Here is a 25,784-nt window from a genome sequence, read left to right on the forward strand (position 1 = left end):
AGTGGTATTTATTTGTAGTTTTAGAAAGTCCTAAATAAATTGGATTCGCTAAACTGTCTCTTTATAAAATGTACAAAACGAGATTATCAACGATTTCGAAGAGAAGAGTTTACATTTGGAACACGAAATCGTTTAAACCTTATTTATCTAAAAGTTATCTTAAAATTGAAGTTAAGGTTGCCTTGCTAATCCATGACGCTTATTAAAAACTGTAAACACATTTGCTTTAAAATGCCAGCAGAGCAAGCATTGGTAAATTTACGTTCTACTAATAAACCATAAGTACCGTAACTAATTTATTACCTATGCTTTATTACAATGTTCATTCTTTTATCGCCATGAGAACGTAATATAAAATTATTTATATATATATATATATATATATATAATGCATTGACATGATTGAAAACGTGCATTCTTCATCAGCGCAAGATGTCGCATCACTTAAGTGTCGACAGCTTCTTTGTTGTTGATGTGCTGAAGGCTTTAAACTGATCATATATATATTCGTTAGCGAATAAACACAAATTAAGTTTAAAAAGATTGTGCCCGAATGGTAGCCAAAAACTTATAATCTATAGCAGATATCAAATTTTTAGTTTCATAAAAATGAAGGATCATTTCAATCAATGCATTGTTCGGACAGCCCAACTAAAAAAATATTTTTGATATTCTATTGTTTATCCCGTCTCAATATGAATAAATTTTTTTTTTATTGATTGCTTTATTTACAATGTACAATTTAGCAGCTATTAACTACTTAATAATCGTTTAGAATAAAATAAAATATAAACTGAAATAATCAAATAAAAATCTATTTTTTAAGCCAGACTAGTTAGTTGACTTCGACTATTAAGATAAAGAATATTTTGTATAAAATGAGAAAAAATCCAGCGATTATAACTTAAAAAAATTTGTAACTAATGTTTAAGCAAGCCTTCCATTAAAAATGTCAGAAACACTTCCCTCTTTTTAGGAGTTTACAAGTGTCTCGTCATACGGGCAGCAAGCTGTCAAAATGGAAAGTTGCTTAAGAAAAAGTATTTAACTTTTCTGCAGTGTCCAAGCTGTCGGCAATGTTAATGTGGAGTATTTTGGTGTTGTTCGTAAATAACATTGCTTGCATAACTTGGGGTGCTTGGACACTTTATCGAGATCACCCGCCCCCAGGTATATTGCAATCCATAGTATTAGTTATACGGCCTATGCGACGATTGGGACGTAAACCTCCATTACCACCCCCACCACCTCCACCTCCTCCACCACCCGAACCCCAACCTGTATTCCGTCGTACACTATCCCGTCGAGGCACAAAGGGAGCAACTAAAGTTTGAAAGCTAAGAAGACACACAATCACAATGTAATCCACATTTTCCTGAATTCCAAAGCAAAAATGGAATACTTACTAATGGACTATTACAAACCACAGACCGGTAAAGATGTCAATTATGCGGCTCAAATCCCAAGGTCGGCTTTCACAGACGCGACCATCTGTTTTAAGAAATTTCATAATTTTTTGCAATTTATTATTTTAAGTGAATACATACTTCGGTCTATATACACCATTATTAAATGGCGTAATATTTTTTATGATTCACCACGAATTTTTATAATTTACAACCAGAATGAATTAAGAAATTGTTAATTTTAATCTTACGTGGCTGACACACAGCTCCTACAAAAAAGCACATGGTTGTAAAAATTAGCATTTAATTTTACTGATTACAAATAAGTGGCACTCATTTTACATCCGTGAAGTCGATCCAGTTTATCTTTTGTTTTAAATATTCTTTTTATTACCGTTCAAAACTCCCATTTTAATCATTATAATTGAAAAAATGAATTACGATATTTTCTGTAATATATCGAGAATGAAATAGGGCAACCGACGGCCAGTGCTAGAAAGTTTAGATATTTGCTTGCAAGACATTATAATGTAACTAGTCGCTAAAACATATGACAATTAACCAGCGTATAGTTAAAATTGAGAAATTATCATCAATTCAAATTACACTGGAAATTTCACTATCGAAAGAAAAAAAAAATTTTATTTGAGCATCAACTTTTATAATTTTATTGAAATGACTTATTGCGTTCTACGAACTGAAGACTCTAACATGGAATAGAATAAACACTGTATAAGGAAATGTAGTGTTCAAGTTAAAGTACAACTTAAAGAAAATATTATCATAAAATCTGCTTATTCCCCGTATTAGACCATGTCAGTTACACATGTAACTGACCGACCGACTTCTGATTTCGTTAAAAAATTAGAATTAGAGAATGTTTTTTTTTTGGGGGGGATTCGTGCTAGAACAACAGTTTCGTGTAAGAAAGCGTAATTGTTCTTATGGGTGAATCATGGCATTGCAGAAGCGGGTAAAAAGAGAATTGGGGTGTATTCGTTATTACAATTATTTAAAAGCTTTGCAACTAATAATTTATCAGTTCGCCATGATTTCTTGAAGTTCGGTGGAGATCCAATATATCTTCGGAATTTTCGCCTTTAAATCATTTCAAATGTTTTAGTATCTCTTCGACAAATTTCGGCAACAACAAGTGATAGTAATTAGCACTTCCTGCAAATGCCGTTTTTAAGCTCAAAATCGTAATTTCGAAAATTGCGAAAACTTGTCTTTAGATTTCAGTAAATTAACATAACGAATGCTCAAGCCTATACTGCTGCGTGTTCATTCATATACAAAGGTTTAATTCGGTTAAGCTCCCGCAATAATTTATTTTTTTAAGCTCATTAAAATATGCAATAAATTCTCTAACACATTCTTATGTTATCGTCTCTGTGGAATAATGAATTTATTTGAACAATTTTTTATTTACAGATTTAGTAAGCTTTAGTTAAAGATAGTTCAAGATCGCATAAAGGACAGAAGGTCAATAAAGCGTTTAAAAAGGACTTCATAAATTATATTAAATAGTGAAATGTAAGAAGAAAGGATTTTGTGAAAATTATTAATAGACTTGGAAAATGTCTAATCATTTAACAAAAACCATAAACTGAGCATTTTGAAAAATTACAATCGCCTTTACTGGGCAAAAATCTCTCAAATTGGAGAAATGGAATTTGAAATTTACTCTACACTCTACCATAGGTCTTCTGCAATGGGTATTATGCAGTTCTTAAGAGCTTTCGAGTTGAAGCATCTCCTCTAATGTAATTAGAGCGCAAAAGGTCTTTGAGATCTTGTCATCTCTTTCTTCAGTCGTTCAATAATCATAAGACTTAAAAGATTTTTTACCTTGGGTCGGATGTATACAAATTAATGTATCGTAGCGCTGAAATTTGACTCAATTTCATAATTGCCGAACAAAAGCCCACAATTGTAATGCAGTGGACGGTGACCCTATGGCCTTTTTTCGCTTAAATTTGAAATTTTCATGTATTTAATCCAACACTATCCTTGGAATCCCGCTTAATATATCGAATCAAGTTGTCTAATTTCTATTGTGATTGAATGCTTGCATGTATTAGGTGTGAACCTATGAATTTAAAAGTTTTTGTAGGGGATTTCTTTAAAAGAAAACTTTCGTTCGTTGTCGTTTTTACATACATGGCGATATTTATTTTAATTTCTAGAATTATATAATTCCAATCTCTAATCGTCCTTTAAATTTTTTTTTTACCAAAACATCATCAAAATATATATTGATCGCATATCATGCAGTTTCTTATCAATTAGATCCATTTATTTATAAAATAAGGTTCGGCGCTATGGCACAAATTGAGATACGACGGATTTTTCCCGGTAACACATTTGATACCGGCCGCATTACAAATATTATAAACTTGATGGCCATTCACATTGTTACGTGCGTAATTGCAGGCAATCAAATAGGCTCGATAAAATTTTTCTGGAATTGAATAGGTCGAAGCGGCACAACCCACCCGATTATTACGATCAATCGCTAAAACCGTGAAATGAGCAATTGTTCTGTCAATGATGAAAATGAAATATTAATACATTTCAACTATTAATAATTTAATTAACAAACCGATCTTTAAGATGGGCAGGATACGCTCTTATATAATCCATAGGAGTGTTTTCACTTTCACTAAACCACTTGCTCACAGCCATGGAAAACATACGTTCACTGTCGTCGATATTCACGTAATTTAGTAAAGCTAAATTTTGACCCGAATATCTAAACGCCTTGGTGTTATGGCATTTGTCGTGGGCCATTTTACATTGCTTGACATTTAGCTCGGCCAAGTAAGCCAATTCGTTGTCCCATTGCATGGTGGCCATGCGACAAGCTGGCGTATGTATGCGATCACTTCCACCAGCTATATAATTACGTTTTTCGTTATGCAAGTCAAGGATTATTTCTTTCATTTTATCATCGATATTAATTATGGAATGATTTGCCGGACAAGTAGGTGCGAATTTCTAAAAGTTTATAGATTTTTTCAAGATTTATATATTTTCAAAATTTTACTTGCACTCCGCACTCACGCCATCATGATTACAACCAATATGTTTAACACCGCGTTCACATAACGATGGCGAGCAATAATTGATAGTAGTTAGGGCGAAAATGATGGGAATAAAGCAAAGGAATATTATAATGGCGATCATTATAACGCCCTTCAAAAATATATGTTTGTCGACTAATATATTTTTCTATATATTGACACCTTTTAATTTCGGTGAAATTCCTAGAGATGACAATAAATCACACGCACAAATTTTGAATTTTTAAAGCAAATTTTTTAAAATAAAATTTAAATAAATTCTTGAATCGATTCATCTTCTCGATTCATGCAGATATCCGAGTCGAGTTTTTAATATCGCAATTCTTTGCTAACGATGCTCGAGGTGCCCTTTCTATGATTCCATTCCCATTGCGAACGGATGACGTATTGCTTCACTTTCTTAATATCACATGGAACTCACATGGTCATGTGTCGAATTATAGGTCGAACTATTTATGATTTTTAAACTTAACCTAACGAGAATAGGTTAAGTTGACAAGTCGCGTTAGCGTAAACTTCAATTGTGCTATTTAAGGAGAAGTTGCCCATCCAGGATAAGAGCAAAGGAGGCGCTCAGGTAACTCGGAGTCGTTGCAGTCGATTGAAGTAGCAGCGAGCGGTAATAGCCTTTGACTGTCTTAGCAAATCGATTGCATAGCGCGAGTAGCATTCCTACACTTTGTATGTTATTCGCCTCCAATAGGTCATTAATAACATCATTGATGTCGCCAAATCGTTTCACTTGGATCACTGACCTTTATATTGCGTGACGATCATTTGACACGCCTACATTGTCCACATGGCTATACGACAAGAACTTTTGTTTTGAAAATGAAAAAATAACAGCTGCGTCCACTCGACTTTGTAGAGCATGAAAATCTTGTTCTTTTACTTCTTTTGTCCTTTTTTTTTGGGGGTATACGGTAATGGTCATAAAAGATTCGCTTCCGACCGATTTTAATTTTTTAACGTTTTTTTTTTTTTTTTTGATTGAGCATACGAACGGGCGAGCATCCAATTATGCTGCATTGTCGACTATAAATTTATCTGAGATGATTGTGATAGGAGCGTTACAAATTTTATCGGGGGGAATAATCATTAAAGATGTCTTGTTTGACAGAGAAGAGTACGAGGGGAATTGTTACGAATGAAATGAAATGAAATAAAAACTAATTTGCAATATTTTAATACGCATTGATTACACATGTTTTGCCTATTATCTCTAAGAATAATAATAATAATAATAATAATATTAATAGTAATTAAAGCAATAAAATGAACAATCGTTATTTTTTAAACGAGAACAAGAACTGAGGGAACTTTGTATTAGTGAAGTCGCACTTTGCTTGCGAAATTCTTTTATACGACACTAACTTCATCGTCCAAAGATGAACTAAATGCATAATTATTTGTGTTAAGCCTCCTTAGGAATTTCTATTAGGCGGTAATTAGAATGTCAACTGCAGACGAGTTGGCGGTCCCCATAGATCCGATTGTTTAAAACAATCTGTTGCATCATTTTGCATAGCGTATAACTTCTCCTACTTGGCAGTTTATTTGTGCTTATTATTGTTTTGATTGGTGCAAATTTGGGACGTTTTAGAACATTGACACAGTAGCTGTCGTTAGTATTTTAGTCGTTCAGCGTTAGCGAAATTCATACAGGAATCAAAAAACAAAAAAACAAAAAAAACGATTATCAACTATCATGGTTACCGTCATAAAAGGCTGATTTTTTTTTTTGATTTCGGTTAAAAATCTGGAAATGACTGAAATCGCTTTCAATGTGAGCACAGAACAAAAATCAAAAAAAAGAAGAGAATCGCTATTTGTCGGATCAACAGTTACTTACGGGCAGACGGCAGTTTATGGCTAGGTTTTTCTAACGTTTTACGTCACTCGAATAGAAGCTTTAAAGGATTTGATAGACGATTGAGACCGTTTCGAGACCAACTTCTTAAGTTGGTCTTAAGTAATTTCAAAAATGGACAGACATTGCTTGCTGACGTAGCAGAAGGCGCTTACTTGATATACATATGTATATATATTAATTACTATTAGTAATTAATTACTATTTGCTGCATTACAAGGCTGAACACTTTTTAGATGATCTTCGATGCAATGTATATATAGTTTATCTTTTTCTTTATCTTTTTATTACGGGTTTCTACGTGTTGTGTGCAAATTAATTACACTAAATGCAAACACAAATGTCATTGTTAAACAATTTCTTACATAGTTATTACTAAAGTAGTGTACACCTATTCTATATGCAATCTATGACAGACGCCAGTAATCGGAACTATATGCTTGAATTGAGTTTGAAAAGTTTTGTACCTCCATTAAAGTCGAACTTCATGAAAGTTCAGTCGGGCGCATAAAAGTGCATTGCATAAACGATGGCTATCAAATATTCGACTTGATTCCTTCTATTTTCATATTTTTATAATGCAATTGAAAGATGAACAATTACTTAATATATCTAATGCAGAATAATACTAAGTGCATTTTTAAATATTTGTTAATGGTATTACATAATGTTAGCACAACAGAAAAAAAAAAAAGAAAGAAAAACGTAGTAGACATGAAAAACAAATAGCGCTTTATTACAATTATTATAAAAGATATGAATAACTCTTTAGAAACTCTTTGAAGACCACTTGCTATTACTTACTATTATTATTAACAATGGAAAATATGGTTATTATCGGCTCCAAATTTCTCTATAAAAACTGAAAATTGTATTAATAATTCGATCAGTGAGAGTTATTTAATCATTACACGATAAACTGAAGCAAAATGAAATTCGTGCTCGCGACTTTAAACCTTTTAGTCCTGGTTAGTGCTGGATCGGTAGACTATTGCAACTTGTGCGAAAAGCATGTTGCATGCGTTAGTCAAAATGTGAGTACTGAGTAAAAGTTTATATCTTATAATTACAATTTTTCCGGGAACAGTTAGGGTAAAGACCTCTCTTATTGCGATTATCATTACTGGAAATGTTTATCGAGGATTCGTAATTGACACATGAGAGTCGATATTGTTTTAAAGTTTGGTGCGAATATTTAATACGGCGAGAATCGTTGCGAAAATGGCTTCGAGAACGCGATTTGCACAAATATTAGGGTGGTTCATATTGAAGATTCAGTACAATAAACAGAGAAGCGAATCAGTGGCTCCGTCAAGATTATGCCATTCGTTCTGTTTGCTCTTAAGCGACTTTGAAAATCTCATCTCACTCAACTTATTTTATGACCGATCGCAATAATGCCTACTAGATGCCTAATAGGTCAACCATCGAAATAGTTTGAAAAATCAAAGATAAAACTTTTAAATATATGTTATTTGTTGGATAAAAATTCATTGAACCTATATAAACTGACCGAGTATAACAATTTATTCCTATCGGTCAAGCATATGATTTATAGAAATAATAATTCATTTTTCACCTTTTTAAGGACATATAAATGAATTCTATTCGAGATGCCCTACGTCCAATTGCCGGTTTTATGGTTAGAAAGACAAAAAAAAAAAAATGTAGATGAAGTAGATGATGTAGAAAAAGTAAATATCACCTGGTGAATATTTTAGGTATTTCAAAGTGGATGCTCGTCGGACGCAAAAATGATAGACTTGAAAAAATATCAGACTACTTTGCTAGACGCGCATAATAAGAAACGTGATAATGTAGCTGGCGGCGGGGAATCGAAACTGAAACGAGCTTGTCGCATGGCCACTATGAAATGGAATTCGGAATTGGCCAAGCTGGCTGAATATAATGTCAGACAATGTGAAATGAATCATGACAAGTGCCGTAATACAAATACATTTAAATATGCTGGTCAGAATTTGGCTGAGTTGGGCCGATCAGGAGCAGGCACTCCTGATTACGGGCAATTGATACAAAAAGCTGTCGACAGTTGGTATGAGGAAGTTAACGACTGCAACCAAGGCTATATTGACAGTTATCCAAAAGATTATAAAGGACCGTAAGTAATTTCATCACTTTCTTGCAAATTTTCAACCTAATATATTATATATATACTCAACAATATCAATAATATTTAATGTACAGAGCCATCGGCCATTTCACAGTCATGGTTGCCGAACGAAATACGCATATGGGTTGTGCTGCTTCTCAGTACACAAGATCAAATGGTTTTACGTATTTCTTGCTAGCTTGTAATTATGCCACTACCAACATGATGGAGTTCCCTATTTATAAATCATGCAGTGCCTCGGCTCAGGATTGTAAGACCGGTAAAAATTCGAAATATCAAAACTTATGCTCGGCTAATGAGAAATACGAAGTCAACAGATGGTTTAAGGATGGTGTGGAATATCAATAAGCTTTGGTCTAAACCAGGTGATCTCTCTCGTACAAGTGTTTATGTTTGAAATAAAAAAAAAGCAAAAAATAAATAAAAAAATTTAGACGTAGAAGCAAAAAAAAAAAATAAATATAAAAAATGTGTTTAACATGGCCAATAAAAGCTGGCAGAAACAAGAATCAAAGATAATGAATATCGATGCGAAGACGCCAATCCGATAGCTGCAGCTATTTAGGTATTTACCGCCTTTGAGGGATGAATTATAGCAAGTAAGAAAATTGTAGACGGCCAAGATCTGCCCTTAACAACATCGTCGCTTCTGTTGGTAGTAATACATAAAAAATTTCAGATATATTCTGTGTACTTTTCATGAGGGTCCGCATGTCGGAAAATGTTCAAAACATTATAGCACGCGCTCCAATTTCAGGAAACCTAATTCACTTCCTAAAAATTTTCCTATTTCTCAGTTGCGATGAGGGAAAATTGGAATTTCTATCTCCATATAAGAAAGATGATTTCATGATAACCCTTATATATGTTAAGGCCTAAGAAATAGACCTATTTAATCCATATTCCACGTTAATCGTTAATTTTTTGGCACAGTTGTAACTATTATGGACTAATTTTCATCATAAAACATTAAAAACTGAATATTTCTCTGAAGGACTTACCATTCATGAGAAATGTTGTATGGAGTGGGGTGCAAGAATTAGACTTAGGGAATTACTAAAAATGCACATGGGTTTCATAATCCAATCTCGTTAACGGATCGGCTCTTTGTAATGCCCATGTACTGCCAACGTCCTCCTTAAATTAAATTTTAGAAATTTCATTATTGAGTTGCGCTCTTCAGTGATGTATTTGATTTATTGAGTGTAGACCTAGACCTGCACGGGTATATGATTTTCTTTTTGCTCCTACAGTCCTCCCGCAGTTCCGCAAAAGTACGCAACATCATTCAGCGCTTTCTACTATGAGATTATGTGTCCGAATTTCTTGAATTTCGCATAAAACTCGATAATATCTGTCCGTTTATTTTCACGCATTTGCATCTGATTGCATTTATGTTCTTTTACTCTTCCGTGCAAAGTTCTAGTCCAGTGTATTGTTTTCAGTACACGCTAATATGCATTTGTGTCTCTATCCGTTTCACGCAGTTGTTCTGATGGCATTTGTTGCCTTTTACTTTTCCATGCAATGTTCTAATCATGTGTACCGTTTTCAGTACACACTAACATACATTTGTGTATTAAGCGTAATTTTTAAACATATCATCGAAGTATGAGCGCCCGCCCAATACAATGTAGAGTATAAACATGTAATTTTTTTTTCCTTTTTTCTTGGGATTACGGTGATGGGTAAAGAATATTCGGTGACGACCGACTATAAGTTTTTCATTTGATGAAACGTAATTGAAGTTCAATGCAACTTTCTTTGGTTTTAAGTTTTGCTCTTATGAGAAAGTGAAATAAAAACTCTCTACTCTTTGAAAGATTAAGTGTCAATAACTTAAATATGAAGCGCAGAGGGGTAAGATATATACATCAATCGTTCAAAACTATTCATATTGTTCGAGAGATAATAAGTTTGGTGGGGAAACATTGTTGAATTGCTAATCCTCATGCAAGGGAAGAAAGTCATATAAGAATGTCAGTCCATATCAATGTTGAATGAATAAAAAGTCATAGTGAAAGCTGATGATGAGTATAAAGCCAACTGGCTTAAGCTAAACTGCAATTTATTGGCGTATGAAGATCGGAAAACTTCTTTGATTTGAATCGGTAGACAATCTGAAGAAATTAAATTTTGTCTCTTTTTGACGTTTCTACGTTTAACAAATCGGCCTTTATTTCGATAATGATAATTTATGGATTTCTTTTTTTGCTGGCAATGTGAATGAAAAAAGCTTCATCTCAAAATGATTCTTCTTATAGGTATATATGCAGTATTTGGTATAACGGGACTTTTGCTTTTTATATTTCGAAAGCTTTTTCACCAACGGTTTCCCAGAAAAGGTTTGTCCACCAGCTGAATTCATGCCTTACAATATTTGACAGAAGAGGTCGCTATAATGCCGAATTTCTTATTATAGCTTGTATTATGATAGATGTAATAGTTAATACTAAGTGTTATATTTTTATAATCGGCATAGGGAGAAGACATGCTAACTTTATTATTCCTACCGTTTGTTTGAAAAGTGAAATTTTTCTATAAATTTTTTACTTTTTAGTTTCGTCTCAAGCTCTTATCTATTTAAAGATATTTTTACACCCTACAGCACCTATAGTGCAAGAGCGTATTAAGTTTGCACGGATATACGCAGCGCCCAGAAGATATTGAGGTAGACCCACCTTCTATTACACCGATAAGTTGAGAATTACTTTCTGATTTGATTTAAGCATGTCTGTCTGTCGATCTGTCTGTCTGTCCATCTGATTCCTGTTCCCATAAATTTGTGTCCAAACTACGAACCGACATTTTTGAGATATTTTGATGAAGTTTGGTACACTGACGTATTTTCACCCAAGGACGAACGTTGTTGAAAATGATTTGGATCAATACACTTTTTCGGCCATTCGTCCTATAACATCTTGTTTTGAAAAAAATATTGCGATATGCGATCAAGGCTAATTTTCGCAAACGTTTTCATCTCGGGATGAGATTGTGATTGATATGCGAGTAGTGTGGGTATGTAGCACAGTCGATTTTTTCTCTAATATATATTTTTGAAGGTCCGCCTTTTCTAGTGTACCATCCGTAATTAATTGTGCCGAAGTGACGAATGTGACTGCTGAGTATGCTCGCTCACACCCCAACAGATCAGTGCGAATGGCGATCGTAATCACTGCTTTGCTGGCATTTAGAATACAAATAAGACAATTGAAAACATTATAGTCGAACTAGGCCGCTATTAAATACCCTACACCACATTCTCGAACACTATTCTTATTTTTGGCATAGAACACAAAAATTATACCCTACTTTTATATGAACATTCTATTATGAATATGCATTATATTAAAAATTAGACATCTTTGCAAATAAAAGCTCGGTTTCCGTAAGAATCGTTATGCCCAAGAGGTTCAAAAATTGACGTAGGTCTTCAATATTCGGCACAGTTAATTTCTATATCAAATTATTATGATGGGTCAACTGTCATCATAAAATATTAAAACTTCGACCTTTCTGCCCTAGAAAATAAGAATTTTCGTGAAAATCTTCATATAGGATAGGAATCAAAAATAGCCGCACGTTGTCCAAATTTTGTAGAGTTAATTTTTATATTAAAATATTATTATTGGATAATGTTTATCATAGTATATTAAAATGTAGACTGGTTAGATCCGGTTTTCGTGAAAATCCTTATAAAGGTTAGAATCCAAAATATAAGCCGAGATGGTCCAAATTTTCTACAGTTATGATCACGAAGCTTTCATCACGAAGCACTAAAAATTAGATTTTTTTGTCGCATGAAGTTCAGTTTTCGTTATGTAGGAGGGTGTTCAAAAAGTTGCGACAGCCGGTCGAAAGTTTTCACACCAGTTTAGACTGGCGATATATTATCACTTAGCGATTTTTATCGAGAAATTTTGTAAATTTAAGTTTTATTCGAAAGAACGATATTCCAAAATATGGCATTATATGGCGAGTGGTTGAAAAAGTGAACCCAGCTAGTGTTTGGGTCAAAGCACGTCATAGAAATATCTCAAGACCTGTGACATGTAATTTGAACTAAAATTGATGTGAAAAAACATCAGACGGACAGACAGACTGAAATCGATTTAGAAAACGATTTGGACTCTGTCGGTATAACAAAAGGTGGGTCTATGTTAAGCCCTTCTACTTGTTACATATATCCGCACAAACTTCGTATACCTTGTACCACACGTGGTGTATATAATACTTTGTAAAACGATTTAATGAGTAACGAGTTGATTGGCCCGCAGCTAACAAAACATATACATACACATATGTACGCATATGCTAGAAGTGCTCATCGCAATAATCGTAAAAAAATCATTAGATGTGGTTCTTGTTCTCTTGGCTTTCTATTATGATAAATTCTCATTACTTTTATATGCCGAGAAATTGAAAAAGTTTCTTGGCCATTATTGCATTGTGAAATTGTGAAATTTATTTCAAGTTTTTCAGTGTAGTGTACCCTGTACCATTCTACAGTTATTCATGTAATGACTTTTCAATATAAAGCGTTATATGGGTAATGATCCGATCCGAATTATTTTGATTGGCGTTCGTTCTTGAGTCGAAAGCTTTCGGTGCAGCATATTTCATCAAAACCTTTCAAAAATCGCGACCTCTTGATTAAACACAAGAATATTAGATGGACGGATGGACGCATGGACTGACGCACAGGTGAGCTTAGATCGATTGATAAGGTGATTCGGAATCAATCGATATAATAAATGAAAATCTATCTCAGCTTCTTCTTGGTGTTACTTACATACAGGCACATAAACTTAATGTATGCTTGCACTGTTTGAATATTTCAACGCAGTTATCATAATTTAAATAAAGTTTTGTTTAATTTAATATTGAATTTTGCTTAACTTTAAAAAACTAACACGTCATTGCTTAATCATTTTCTTGTTTAGCAAACACGCACAGGAATACATGTCAAGAAACTCGAATAATTTTGGTTGTCTACGCAGCTCTGCTAAAATACATTAAAACAATTTTAACCTGCTTTTGTATACTCAAGTGCAGTAAACGCTTGACACGCATTCATTTAGTTAGGAAACGGCAGAAGTCTTTAACACCTTCGCCACCGACCGGCTTAATATAAATGCAAAAAGAACTTGACAATACACGTAACCAGTGGCTACTATGACAGGCGTTCATATCTAACTTATATATTAATATTTTGAAGTTGTATATATATTTCGAAAATATGATAGCACACTAACATACTGACTTGTTTATTAAACATGTTTGTTTGGTTTATTGGCTTCAGTACTTACAAGGAAAAAAAAGAAAAACTCTTTTATCATTTAATAGCAAGTAAAATTTAATTTAATTAACTCGCACTGCAGCTTTTTTATTCGTCGTCTGTCTCTTATCACATTTAGGAGAAGAATTACTTTTGCTTATCCTAGGCCCGATTTTTGTAAAATTAATGTCGCATTACCCAATTTTCGTCATTGTAATGAATAAAAATTTCAATTTCAAAACAGTGGTGTTCTCAGTTTATGTTGTAGTGTAGGCGTGTCCTTTAATTAAATTGATTCATTTTCAAAAGAGATTCCATTGTTGCGACCGAGAGAACATTTTCTTCATAATCAATTCCTTTTCATACTTGCACAGCTTCATGCGCGCTATCGGTATCCCGATTATCTGTTTATATCAGTCTTAACGAACCATTTGCAATTGGAATTGGTATTCTTGGGTGTTCGATGTAAAACCCAGGATAACAATACAACGCTTCTCCTTTTCCATTTCCAATCGATTCGTGCGGTATACGTGATCAGTTAATGTAGAAGTGACGAATTAAATTCACCGTTAACTCAAGCAAGCTACCTTAAGATTAGTGTTTAAATATTTTCAAAAATATACTAACAAGTTACAAGGATCTTGGTAGTATACGTGGCGCACATAGTCGTGCGAATGACACAGAAAGTTATCGCATATCCTTAAGTACTTCAATAACGCAGGAATATTTAAACTGTACTTAATACATTAGAGTAGAGAATATAAAAAAAAAAAACAGTAGGAAAATTGAATTCGGTTGGGAGCGTTGGGATATTTTCTACCCATCACGGCTTACCCTAAAAAAGCGCAAAAGAAGTAAAGGAACAAAATTCTCAGGCTCTACGCTGTGAAGTGGGCGGAGTTGATTTCTTCTATTTTACAAAATAAAAATTTTCATTATAAAGGTATGTGGGCGTTGTAGGCGTGCCATTTAAAATGTTTAGATCAATTCCAAATTCATTTGCACACTTCTAGGCGATATTTTCATTTTCGCTTATGGGGAGAATGCTTACCACAAATTCTACAAAGTTGCGCAAACAGACAGAGGGGACAAACGAACAGGCGGACATATTTAAATGCATTCCAATTTTGCAACTGGTCAAAAATTTGTATGGTTTGTATGGCGGTTTTTGAGGTTTGCTTTTGCGCGTTCGAAAGGTATTGAAAAAAAAATAATTAAATTTTAATACATTAAAATTTCGGGTAGGCGTGGTCAATTTTTCACATTTTGGACAAACGCAACAGTACGTTCAAATTTTTGGTAGATGTATCTACTGCAACCCATGAGTAATGAGGAAAAATCAATTTTTCATTCCCTGCGAAAAGCAGAGGTCTTCTTAGTTTATGTGTTGCTGTGGGTGTGTCCTTTGATTGATTTGGCCCATTTTTAATACCAAGAACTACTTCGTGCAAGAACTTCGACTGTTTCTGCCAAATTCGAAGTCGACAGCTTCAATTCTTACGAACAGAGACGAACAGTGGGACAAGTTAAATCGATCAAGAGTATATATATATATATATATATATATATATATTCATTCCCCGGTGATAGATATAAAAATAAGCAAATGTATGAAATAAAATAAAATAAAATGAAAATACCGCGAAACAAAAATACTTTTAAATTGACATTTTTAATGGAAGAAACACACACACACATTATAGAAATAATTATTAACATTTAAGCCTTTCAGTTAATTGAATCACGTCTTCTGTTGCTTACATTTAGTGGCAATTTGCAGTTTGGTTGTTTTCTTTTTTTTGGTTTTTTTGGTTTTTTTTTTAATTCGACTAAACAAAAAAAAACCTCCATGTGGTCCCATTTATAATTCACTTATCACTGTTAATGACAATATTTCCATTTTACTTATTAAATATTTAATACATATTTAATCAATAAATGTTTTTATACATATCACCGAAATATGCGCGGTGTATTCATTCTGTCAGAACATTTGCAACACTTAGAAGAAAACTTCCAAGATCCCTTAAAATATATATATATATATATATATATATAACCTAGACGAGTATTTAATTCTCTTTACGCATTTCTGTCTGTCCGTCTGTTGTAAACAGTCTCCTGTCCGCAAAAATGAAGATATCGCCTACAAAATTGCAAAGAATTCGAAAATGACCCAAACCTACAACGCCCACACGCATATGCAATAAAAGTTGTGAACGCCTTTACGTTCAACTTTTATTCTAAATAATAGAAAACATCGGCCAAGTCCACCCAATATGAAAATTAAGTTCTTTTCTTTTTTAAAGTTTTTTTTCAGAATAATGGCGATGGGTGTAAGAGATTCGATCACGAGTATATATAAATTTCTTACTTGTTTAATATTGAGCGTTCGCCTACACGTGTGCGTGCATTCAATCGGTGGATAATTAATTATGCATTTAGTGTACGTTCGTAATCACAACTCATAATCATTTTCCTAGCGTAAGGGTGAGCTTTTGGTAACTCGCAAACAGTCAACCCGACTGAATATTTATACTCTTTATGCAAAAAAAAAACCAAATATATATATTTTGTAATGGAAATTATGTCCGCATTAATGTCATAAGATAACTGTTAGGCCAAAAAAAAAAAAAAAGAAGCCCAGTTGTAAATTTTGGATTAGTAAACGTTTTCTCGACAAACTTCGTACAGCTTTTGTGATTTAATGAAACAGTTGGTTAAAGGTTTATTATTATTAGCTCGGTTTAAAATACTCGTTTACTCGTTTGACCAATGTTATAATCATTTCACAGTTTCGCTGCACGGCTGTACATGAGGGCCTTTCCACGACATAAATTCGTTAAGATTATGCGCCCTTTTACGGAACTAATCATATTCCGCGTAAAGTCTTGCACTTACAGGGAAGGTTTTAATGCCTTACGCACCGAGGACAAAGAAGATTTTCCTTAACAATGAATACTGTTGCTGGCTTCGTAACTTTGTTGTGGGAAATGCGAACGTGTGGAACAGGTGGTAACACCAGTAATGCGATAACGTGCATCATCAAATTTGGTTCTATGCTTACAAAGAAGTAGTTTAATGCCTAGATTATGTCGATTGGTTAGGGTTTTACAAATTTCATTTTTTTCCGTTACTCCAAAGCTGTAATGCAAGCAATCTTGGAAATATGGATACTGTCGACATGTGATGTGCGTAAGATAGGGTCATTGTAATAGGAAAAGTTTCAATGAAAGACAAGAGATTTTATTTCACTGAGTATAGATCACGTATTATTTCCATTTCATTTTATATATCACTTTTTTTTTCGCATTCAATTTATTTTCCTTAATTTAAAATTTCTTTTTCATCCTTCAAGATTGTCTTGTATTTCTTTAAATTCAATCCCTATACGTATGCTTGAAATTGTTTACTTTACAGAACACAACCATTGAACAGTTTCTTTTTGGTATAATCGAGAGCTTGCAGTCGGTAAACTACCCTTGTCATGCGGTTTATAACGATTCGAAATACGTCTTAGATAACCTACAAAATGAAGAAAGTTCATCAGTTGAAAGTGAAATTTGAATCATGGCTTACGTTTTATCGGGTTGTTCGCCGAAAAATTTTTTATTTAATTGGCTTGCGGATTCAAACCTCAAGGGTGAAAGAGCTTACATTGGTCGTGGTCTGTCCGTAATGGCATAACATCTACTACGCTATGGCTACCATCTCCCTATCACTTTCTCTTTCCTCACCCAGAGGACATTCTCTGAGTGATTGATCACATTAAAAAAAAGAAAAGAAAAAAAACAAAAAGAGACAGTAATAATAATGGATTTTCCATTCGATAGGAATGTACACAATTAAGTCAGTACAACCGTTATTTAATTACACAATTAAAATGAAGGATAAAACTTTTCCATTCGAATCTCACGACCTCATCCAAATGACAAGTTTTTTTTTTCATTAGGTTGACAGAATATGGTTGAAATTTTATACTAATATACTCAGCGGTTAGTGCCATACTCTGCATAACCTTTGCTTAATAAAGCAGTGCATTTCTCAATTCCTATTTATCTCTTCATTCAAGTAAAAAACGTTTCTTAAATGGTTTTGGAACTTTCGAGAACATAATCAAGCAAATAGGGTAATTCAGGGAACGAGATGAGTTAAAAACTTGAAAGAGTTAAAAGTCAAAAATTGTATGCTAATAATAATGATTTTTGATGCTCATTAATTATTCCTGGTTAACAATTTGACAAATGGCAGGATTTCGCAGGAAATAATCATAATGCATCAGACCACGTTTGGAGAATGCGCCGGTCTGTAGTCATAGAAGAGAAAATATGTTTTTTCTTGTCACAAGTTTGTATGATTTTGCATCGGTCTGGCGTAGTAATCGCAGCAAAACTTTCCTAAACAAGATTTGTTAAGTCACGAAAAACATAAAAGAGCAAAAAATGTCTCTTGACTTGCGATAATTCTTTCAGATTTCATGTTTGAATAAAGCTTTTAAATGAATTCCTTCGAAATTAACTTAGCTACGGCGACTCAATAATGTCAGATTAATGGAAAGAAAGAAGTAATACATTTGATCAAGACAGTTGAAAGATAGTTCGGGATTCTAACATGGCTCATGAGGTATTTTATGTACGAAGCTTAACTTTATTGTGCTTCGTATGCATGAGAGAAAATCGAAGCAGCAAAAGGACATTCTAGTGAAAAACTCAACACCAAACCGTTGCAAGTTGCTTACAAAAAAAATTTCAGCCTCCTTAGCTTGAATAAATGTATTCAATTCATTTCAGTTGAAACTTGTTTTCAACAGCCTTTCATTCGGTACTCTGTTAATAAAACAAAACAAGACAACGGGGGGAACTCCTCCTATAAATACATCCTGAAGAACTAAGCGATGAAAAAATTTTAAAATGAATGCCTAAATATTGCTTTAACTCGTAGAGTGGATATAATTAAAAAATTTGCTATAAATTTTCTCATAAAAGTGAATTCAATTGAACTGAAGTTTCATGCGTTTACTTTCAATGAAAATGGGTATCTAAAGTTCAGCGCTTAGCAAAATTTCTTAATCAATAGAAATGGAAAAACTTTGCAGTTTTTCTTAAGTAATTTTGTTTTTTTTTTTTAATCATGTATGTCAATGCGTATGTGGTAAAATTTTTTTATTTATTTTTCTTCATAGAAATGAAAAATTGTAGCTAAGCTGATGAGTGCACATTCAGGGTTATATAAATAGCTTAATAAAAGACAGAAAAATCTTTAAATAGATTGCAGATGAGTGTATGCGTTAGAAGATATATTTAAGAATATCTGTTCAAATATTTAACGCAAAAACTGATAAGTGTAAACATGAAGAAACTATTCAATAAAACGCATTCAGAGGGAAGCAAAAAAAAATTCAAAAACATAGCATAACGTTAAGGGGTAAGTAATTTAAAAAAGAAGAAAAAGAAAAAAAAAATAATATCAAGTAATAAATAGTGAAAGAGGTTGTCTTGAAAGTGTTCGTTCTATTTGCTATGTTTTTCAGTCAGTTTCAGTAAAAGGGCTGAAAATACTTTTCAAGTAGAAAAAAAAAAAACGAAGACATTTTCATACAAAGACTGACAATAGTACAATGGTTTAGCTCATTTTAGATTTTCATTCTAGTATTTTTTGTATGCGAAGGTGATTTCGTTTTTTCTTAAATTTTGTAACACTATTGATTCCACATTCACATGCAAAAAAATGCTAAAACATGCAAGTTTTGCATGCAAATTTCTTCTTCGTTATCAATATGTGAATGAGTCGTAAAAACTTGTTAAAGCATATTTTTAGGTTTCTTAAACAAAAAACAAAAAAAAAAAAAGGTCGTAAACATGAAGGCTATTATTAGGCTGAAAATAAAATTTAAAAAGTAATTTCACTTTTCGTCAAGAAGAAGATTAATTTCCTTAAGAGAGAAAATTTCCCTTAAGAGAAATATATCCCAAAAGGAAATTGCCTTTTCCATTACGCCTTCCAGTGAGATGAATTTGAGTAAACCGTTCTCTTAAAATAAAAAAAAAAAAAAAAAAAAAAAAAACAAGAAAAACAAAATAAAATTCAATTTATTTACTCTTTAAGTTTTTTTCTCTTATTTAAGTGAAATGATGTTTGAAAAAAAATATTTTCCTTTCGATTGTTCGCTTGTTTTACTTCGTTAAAATTTAATTGCTACGGAAATTGTTTTTTACTTGCAACTTCAATAAACAAAACAAGCTTGAAAGTTGCACTTGTTATCTGAATAGATTCCTATATGCATTTTTAGTGCATATACGTCTAGCAGGAATAATATTCATGATATTCTTTTAATAGCATCAACGAACCAGCCAAGCAACCGCATCATTGTATTAATTCAACACAAGTCATAATATTTGCAATGCCAAATGTCTGAATGTACAGTTATTATGCGGTTTGTCTTTTATTGCATAGAACTTCATTTGCATTCAAATACGATATATACGATATGTAACGATAGATACATTTAGTGGTTGTTTATTTCATTCTGGATGATACTTAACTTTTCATTTGGCTAAACAAGCTTAACGGGCTATATATTATTTTTAATTGACTTGAAATCTGTATATTTGCAAAAATTACTAAGGAGATTAAAAATTCTATGATACTATTAACTATATATCTTTTCACTCTATTACAGGATGTTCTCGGATCGGAGATTATATCGAATATCGCTACAATCATAAGGTTAAAACTATTAAATAAGAGGGAGAAGGACTTTTTTTCGATTTTCAGTGGCAATCATAACAAGTGTTTTGTTTGAATTCTCGAGAAAATTCAATTCATCGGCAATGAAAAAATACCTTTATTGGCTTAGAAGTAAATATGAACAATTTTTATATGGATGCCTAAAAGCGGGCACACGAAACAAAGCCCAGTGATAAAATGCTATTTCGCTATTTTACGCTACAGAGTCGCCGAACTATCTTCTCGATGCAATCTAAGAGAAGTGACTAATGTGTCCTCTTATAAGTGCATGTGCCAACGGCTACAAACTGATACAAACTCATTTCAATAATCGCGCTCTATAACTTTGTTCTCAGAAAGCAAAATGCTATCACTAGCCTATGCTGCTATCAAAGACCCTATGCTGGTAAAGATTCTTTCTGCTCCTTGACTAATACTGGTACGTTGATCCGCTTTCCAAATTTGCCAATCCTTCTCTTTTTTAGAAACTTAAGAACAAACTTTGTGACAGCTAACCTTTTCCTAACATTTTCTCATCACTACCATTTCAAACGAATAGTGATAGTGTATTCAAATTAGAGTTGCAAGCTTATAGTAAAATCCCTTATGAATGTTGAAAACAATATGATACGAATTGTAAATGTTTTTGCTACTAAAGAAGATACTTTGTAAACATAAAACAAGCTCAGCTTTTGTGAAAATAAATAAATGCACTGTCAACAGACCTGAGACGATATCAATCTGAGTGAAGGTTTTTTGCAAGCAATTGTGACCAAAAACATTAAATTTCTTGAGAGGCGTACAAATTGTCTCTTTAATTTTTCTTGCTGTTATTACAGTGTTAACAGCTAGGCAGACTGTTCTGAAGGAAGCATTAAACTAACCACTTATTCACTTGTATATATTAAAAATAAGTGAAAACATTATAATCGAGCGACGACGACTATTACATAGAGTTACATTATTTTACAGTTACATTAGAGTTACATTATTTATTACACGCAAAAAGCCATCAATGTCATAAAAGCCCGCATATTGTAAAGTTCGGTTTTTTTTTGCTCCATATAAGAGTTTGTGTTTCGTGATAGCGCCCATATATGTTGGGGTCGAAAAGAAATAAATCTATGCCATCCAAATTCCCTATCGTTAATTTTTTTTTGCTAATACACTGCTAAGAGCTAATTTTCATCATAAAATATTAAAAATTAAGCCTTTTTCCGAAGGACTTACTACTCTTGGGACATCTTATATGGAAGGGGGTCAAGAAATATACTCATGTTTTATATATGTATTATAAACAACTTTTCATCATCAAAAAATTCACAATTAAACTTTTTTGACATATAAGAGTTTACGTTTCATGACTACCTTTATAAGCGGTGATATCGAAAAAGTAGACCTACATCGTTCAAAGTCGTTAAGGTAGATTACTTTGTCAATTTAGTATGAGCTAATTTTCACTATGGAATATTGGAAATTCGATCATATTATCATATAAAGCTTCAATGTCCGAAGGAACGGTTATATGGAGCGGGTTCAAAAAATTATCTCAGCCGGTTCAAAATCTCAAATCTCAAAAACTGCGTCATGCAGCTTGCACACAAAAGTATATGGGCAGACATCGGATGGATAGACGGACAGACAAGCCTAGAATGATTTTCTAAATCGACCGCTAAAATAAAATAAGAGGTGGGGGCACTAACTTAATATACCCTGCAGCACAAGTGGTTTAGTGTGTAATAATATGATAAACTTTGCATACTTTCCGGTGCTAGTATAACCTTAAATAAAAAGGCCGAAAATTAAGTACTTTTATGAAAAGATCCCACAAGCCACATTCATCAAGTTTTGATACCAATAAATTTGCTTGACATCAATATTTATTACCATTTATCGCAATTTTTTATATTGATTTTATAGCTTATTAAGATAATATTTCAACGTTTTCAGTAATTAAACGCAATTTCTTTCTTTTACGGTTATGCGCTTACATTTTTCTATTTCCTTTTAGCTATGTAACATTTTGAATCTACTAGAACACCGTTCTCTTAAAATCACAATTGTACAGCTAATAATAATTGCACCAAACTCCTTGCAAAATGCGATTAGATTACTCCTCGTACTCCTGCACTGCTTAAGGGGTTGCAGTAATTTAACTATTAAACTCATAATTCGTGGATAGAATCCGTAAATCGATTCTTCAAACATAAATCCTCGCTTTTTATATCCTTTATCGTTCGTAGTAAAGGGTATGTAAAGCTTGTGCGGACATATGTAACACTAAAAAACACTGAACAAAGATCCATTTTATCTTATACCCATCTATATCGACTTATCATCTCGATCAATTGAAACTTGTTTATCCATCTGTCAGTCTGATGCGGACATATATATACATACAATACGTTTAGTATACGAATGGCAATTTTCAAGATATTTTAATGAATATTGAGGCAATGCGATGTGTCGACGCTAGCATGAACTCTATTGAAAATAGATTGTATGGGACCAAAAAAAAAAAAAAAAAGAACACTTAAGAAAGATCCATTTTATCTTATATCCATCTATATCGAGTTATTTTCTCAATCGATTTAAATTTGTCTATCCGTGTGTCAGTCGGATGTGGACATATATATACTTACGTTTACGCAATTTTCATGATATTTTGATGAATATTGATACAATGCCATGCTAGCACGAGCTCTATTGAAAATGGATTGTTTTGGGACCATTCTCTATATAACGATTTATTTTAAGAAATTATTATTCAAAATTTACTAATAAAAATTGTTGAGTTACATTATTTTATTTAAATATTTAAATTAATGTGAACAATTTTCGGGTCAGGGGAACTTTGTCCCATATAACTGTTCTTATGAAACGTAAGCCTTTCTATAAACCGATCTATAAACCGTCCGAACTTGATATCGCAAGTGACTATAACAAATTGGAGCCACGTAAATCTATCTTTCGGACTTGTCCCCATATAAGGTTTCGAATGCAAGGTACGCTATTGGAAAAAATTAATCTGAGTGAAATGTTCTTTGAATTATTTTTTATTTAAAATATCCATCGAAGATCACCTCATCACAGTCGCTCTTCGGAAGAACACGGCAGCCGGCCACACTTGATATTTATTATATAATTAATTTTATAAGCGTAGCAGCTGCGAGAGAATTTCTTTACATCATTTGCATCAGAAAATCGCAATCTATCGCCTAAAGTGATGTTATTGCGTCCAGTTTATTAAAATTTGTCAAGTGTATGATAATAAAAAAAAAAAAAAAAGTACTGCATCATCTCTCTCTAAATATATTTCAAAATACTTGCAACTGTTTATAGGAATTTTAGTCAACTTTTCAACGGTCTTTTAAGAATATTTAAGCGATTTTCTCGCATTCTTTGAATCAATTTTGTTTGTTTAACTGTCGTTAATCTTCTTTCATTTCCTTTTTTTTTTTTTTTTTTTCTGCTTATCACTTTTAAAACTTTTATTATTGTCTTTAGTCATGAAAAAATTTTGTTTTTTCATAAGAAAATTTTTTTTTTTTTAAACTCGTACAGAATTCAGAGTTTTATGCTTACAACAAAAAGGTATATTAACTTTGCCGTCACATCTGTAATATGCACATATATGTAAATTTGCAAAATCGCATTGAGACGCTTTTCATTTCATATAGAAACGTGAAATTCCGCTATTGATAAAAATCATTCAAGTCGTCTCGTCTTGGTATCGTATCGGGGTACACATTAAAAAATCCGCCTGAGTAGCCGAAGGCGAGGAATCTCGACTAGCAAGTCAATGGTCGTGGGTTCGAATCTCAAATGCGGTAGAGTTTTTAATAAAAGTCGATAGCCTTAGATGCTAGTGCTTTGAAGAGTTTAGTCTTAGAATTTATTTCTCTGGCGCAATTAATAATAATAATAATAATAATGAACATTAAAAATGAATAAAATATTTTCATGAATTTATTTTTCCTTAAATAAACTACGCCTGCTCGAGCATAAGTACTTTACTTTGACGATTCTGAACAAAATGTGAAAATATCAAAAATTTCTTTGTTAATTGAATCGAAGATGAATCTTAAAAGAATTGACTGGGAAGAGATTAACCCTGATCGAATTCTTTCTTTGTTTTTTTCTTTTTCTAAACGATTTGTACAAAATTATCAAAGTTTTTATTGCAATTATTACCGTTAGCATTATCTGCTGGTGGAAGAAACTGTTTATATAAATTTCAATTAGTGCAAGATATGTGCAAAAAAAAGTTTTATTGCGATTAAAAATACAACGACAAAGTGTAAATGATACTGTGAGTAAAACGGAAAAAAACAAAAAAAAAAAAAACAAGGAAAAAAGAAACAATGGAAAAACTCATCAAAAAGCACAATGCGTGCCAGTGAAAAATAATGATAGTAATAAATAAAACTAATTGTCACAATGTTGTTGTTGTTGTTGTTGATGTTTTTGTTATAAAGACCATAAATATATATATATATATATATATATATTATGATTTAATTAAGGGGAAAGCGCTACCTTTTTTATTGGCTTAATATATGCTTTGAGCCGAAAAGTCTAGAATATGATGAAGAAATTTCGAACCCTTTTACAAACCCTCCAAAGGAAAAACTTCCGATGTCAAGTGGATCTTTGAAAAATTATTTATGCCTCGAGACGACCGTTAAATGGATATGCGGTTGACCGTGATTTGAAAAGAGTCTGCGCGGTCACCTCATCCCTATCTTTGATAGATGCAACGAAAGCGGAAGGATTTTGCAGAATATCTTCGAGAAAAGAGAGTATTATAAAGTGCTGGAACTTGGAAGGTCGCTATCATGATCTTGCGCGATATTAACCTAATGGTAAAAATTTCCAAAGAAAGTTACTATATATATAAAAAAATTCTTTCTGTAAAACGATTCAAAAACTCGAACTCGTAATCCCAAAAATTTTCGTTCTTTTCATTCGGATTTTGTACAATATCTTTTGAAGAATACCTCTTAGACAGTTCCCCACGAAACTTTGGGGTTATCACAGCCCTCACGAATACTCCACTAAGATTCGTACCTTGCAGTCAGGTAAGAAGGCATTCTTCCGACAGTTAGTTGGGTAATGCAGTTTCCTGCCAGGAGCAATCCTACTTTTGGGCAACCTGATTCCCTTGGACGCCCATTGACTTCGTACAGAACTTACACAATGCTAAACATCTTTGGGTGATCTCTTACTGTACACAGCCGCAGCCACTCTTCCCTTTGGACTCTCCACACGTCCTTGTAGGCCATTC

At 32.9% G+C, this 25,784-nt stretch overlaps 3 protein-coding genes across 3 annotated transcripts; 1 reads left to right on the forward strand and 2 right to left on the reverse strand.

The window, feature by feature from the left end:
• Positions 1 to 927: 927 nt before the first annotated feature.
• LOC119636668 (glycine-rich selenoprotein-like) lies at positions 928 to 1,699 on the reverse strand. Its single transcript, XM_038032201.1, has 3 exons — positions 1,548 to 1,699; positions 1,407 to 1,491; positions 928 to 1,337 (listed from the first exon to the last, which is right to left on the reverse strand). Exons 1-3 carry the CDS (start codon positions 1,564 to 1,566, stop codon positions 1,157 to 1,159), a joined length of 285 nt encoding a protein of 94 aa, XP_037888129.1. The 5' UTR covers positions 1,567 to 1,699; the 3' UTR covers positions 928 to 1,156.
• Positions 1,700 to 3,694: 1,995 nt separating this feature from the next.
• On the reverse strand, positions 3,695 to 4,595 carry LOC119635932 (antigen 5 like allergen Cul n 1-like). The gene is made up of 3 exons (XM_038031008.1): positions 4,473 to 4,595; positions 4,012 to 4,406; positions 3,695 to 3,950 (listed from the first exon to the last, which is right to left on the reverse strand). The coding sequence occupies exons 1-3, from the start codon at positions 4,593 to 4,595 to the stop codon at positions 3,695 to 3,697; spliced, it is 774 nt and encodes a 257-aa protein (XP_037886936.1).
• A 2,633-nt stretch (positions 4,596 to 7,228) lies between these two features.
• Positions 7,229 to 8,902, forward strand: LOC119642794 (antigen 5 like allergen Cul n 1). The gene is made up of 3 exons (XM_038042071.1): positions 7,229 to 7,396; positions 8,084 to 8,481; positions 8,568 to 8,902. Exons 1-3 carry the CDS (start codon positions 7,292 to 7,294, stop codon positions 8,839 to 8,841), a joined length of 777 nt encoding a protein of 258 aa, XP_037897999.1. The 5' UTR covers positions 7,229 to 7,291; the 3' UTR covers positions 8,842 to 8,902.
• Positions 8,903 to 25,784: the final 16,882 nt, after the last annotated feature.

The sequence above is a fragment of the Glossina fuscipes genome, unplaced genomic scaffold (assembly GCF_014805625.2).
Source record: "Glossina fuscipes isolate IAEA_lab_2018 unplaced genomic scaffold, Yale_Gfus_2 0, whole genome shotgun sequence".
In the NCBI taxonomy this organism is placed as follows: domain Eukaryota; kingdom Metazoa; phylum Arthropoda; class Insecta; order Diptera; family Glossinidae; genus Glossina; species Glossina fuscipes.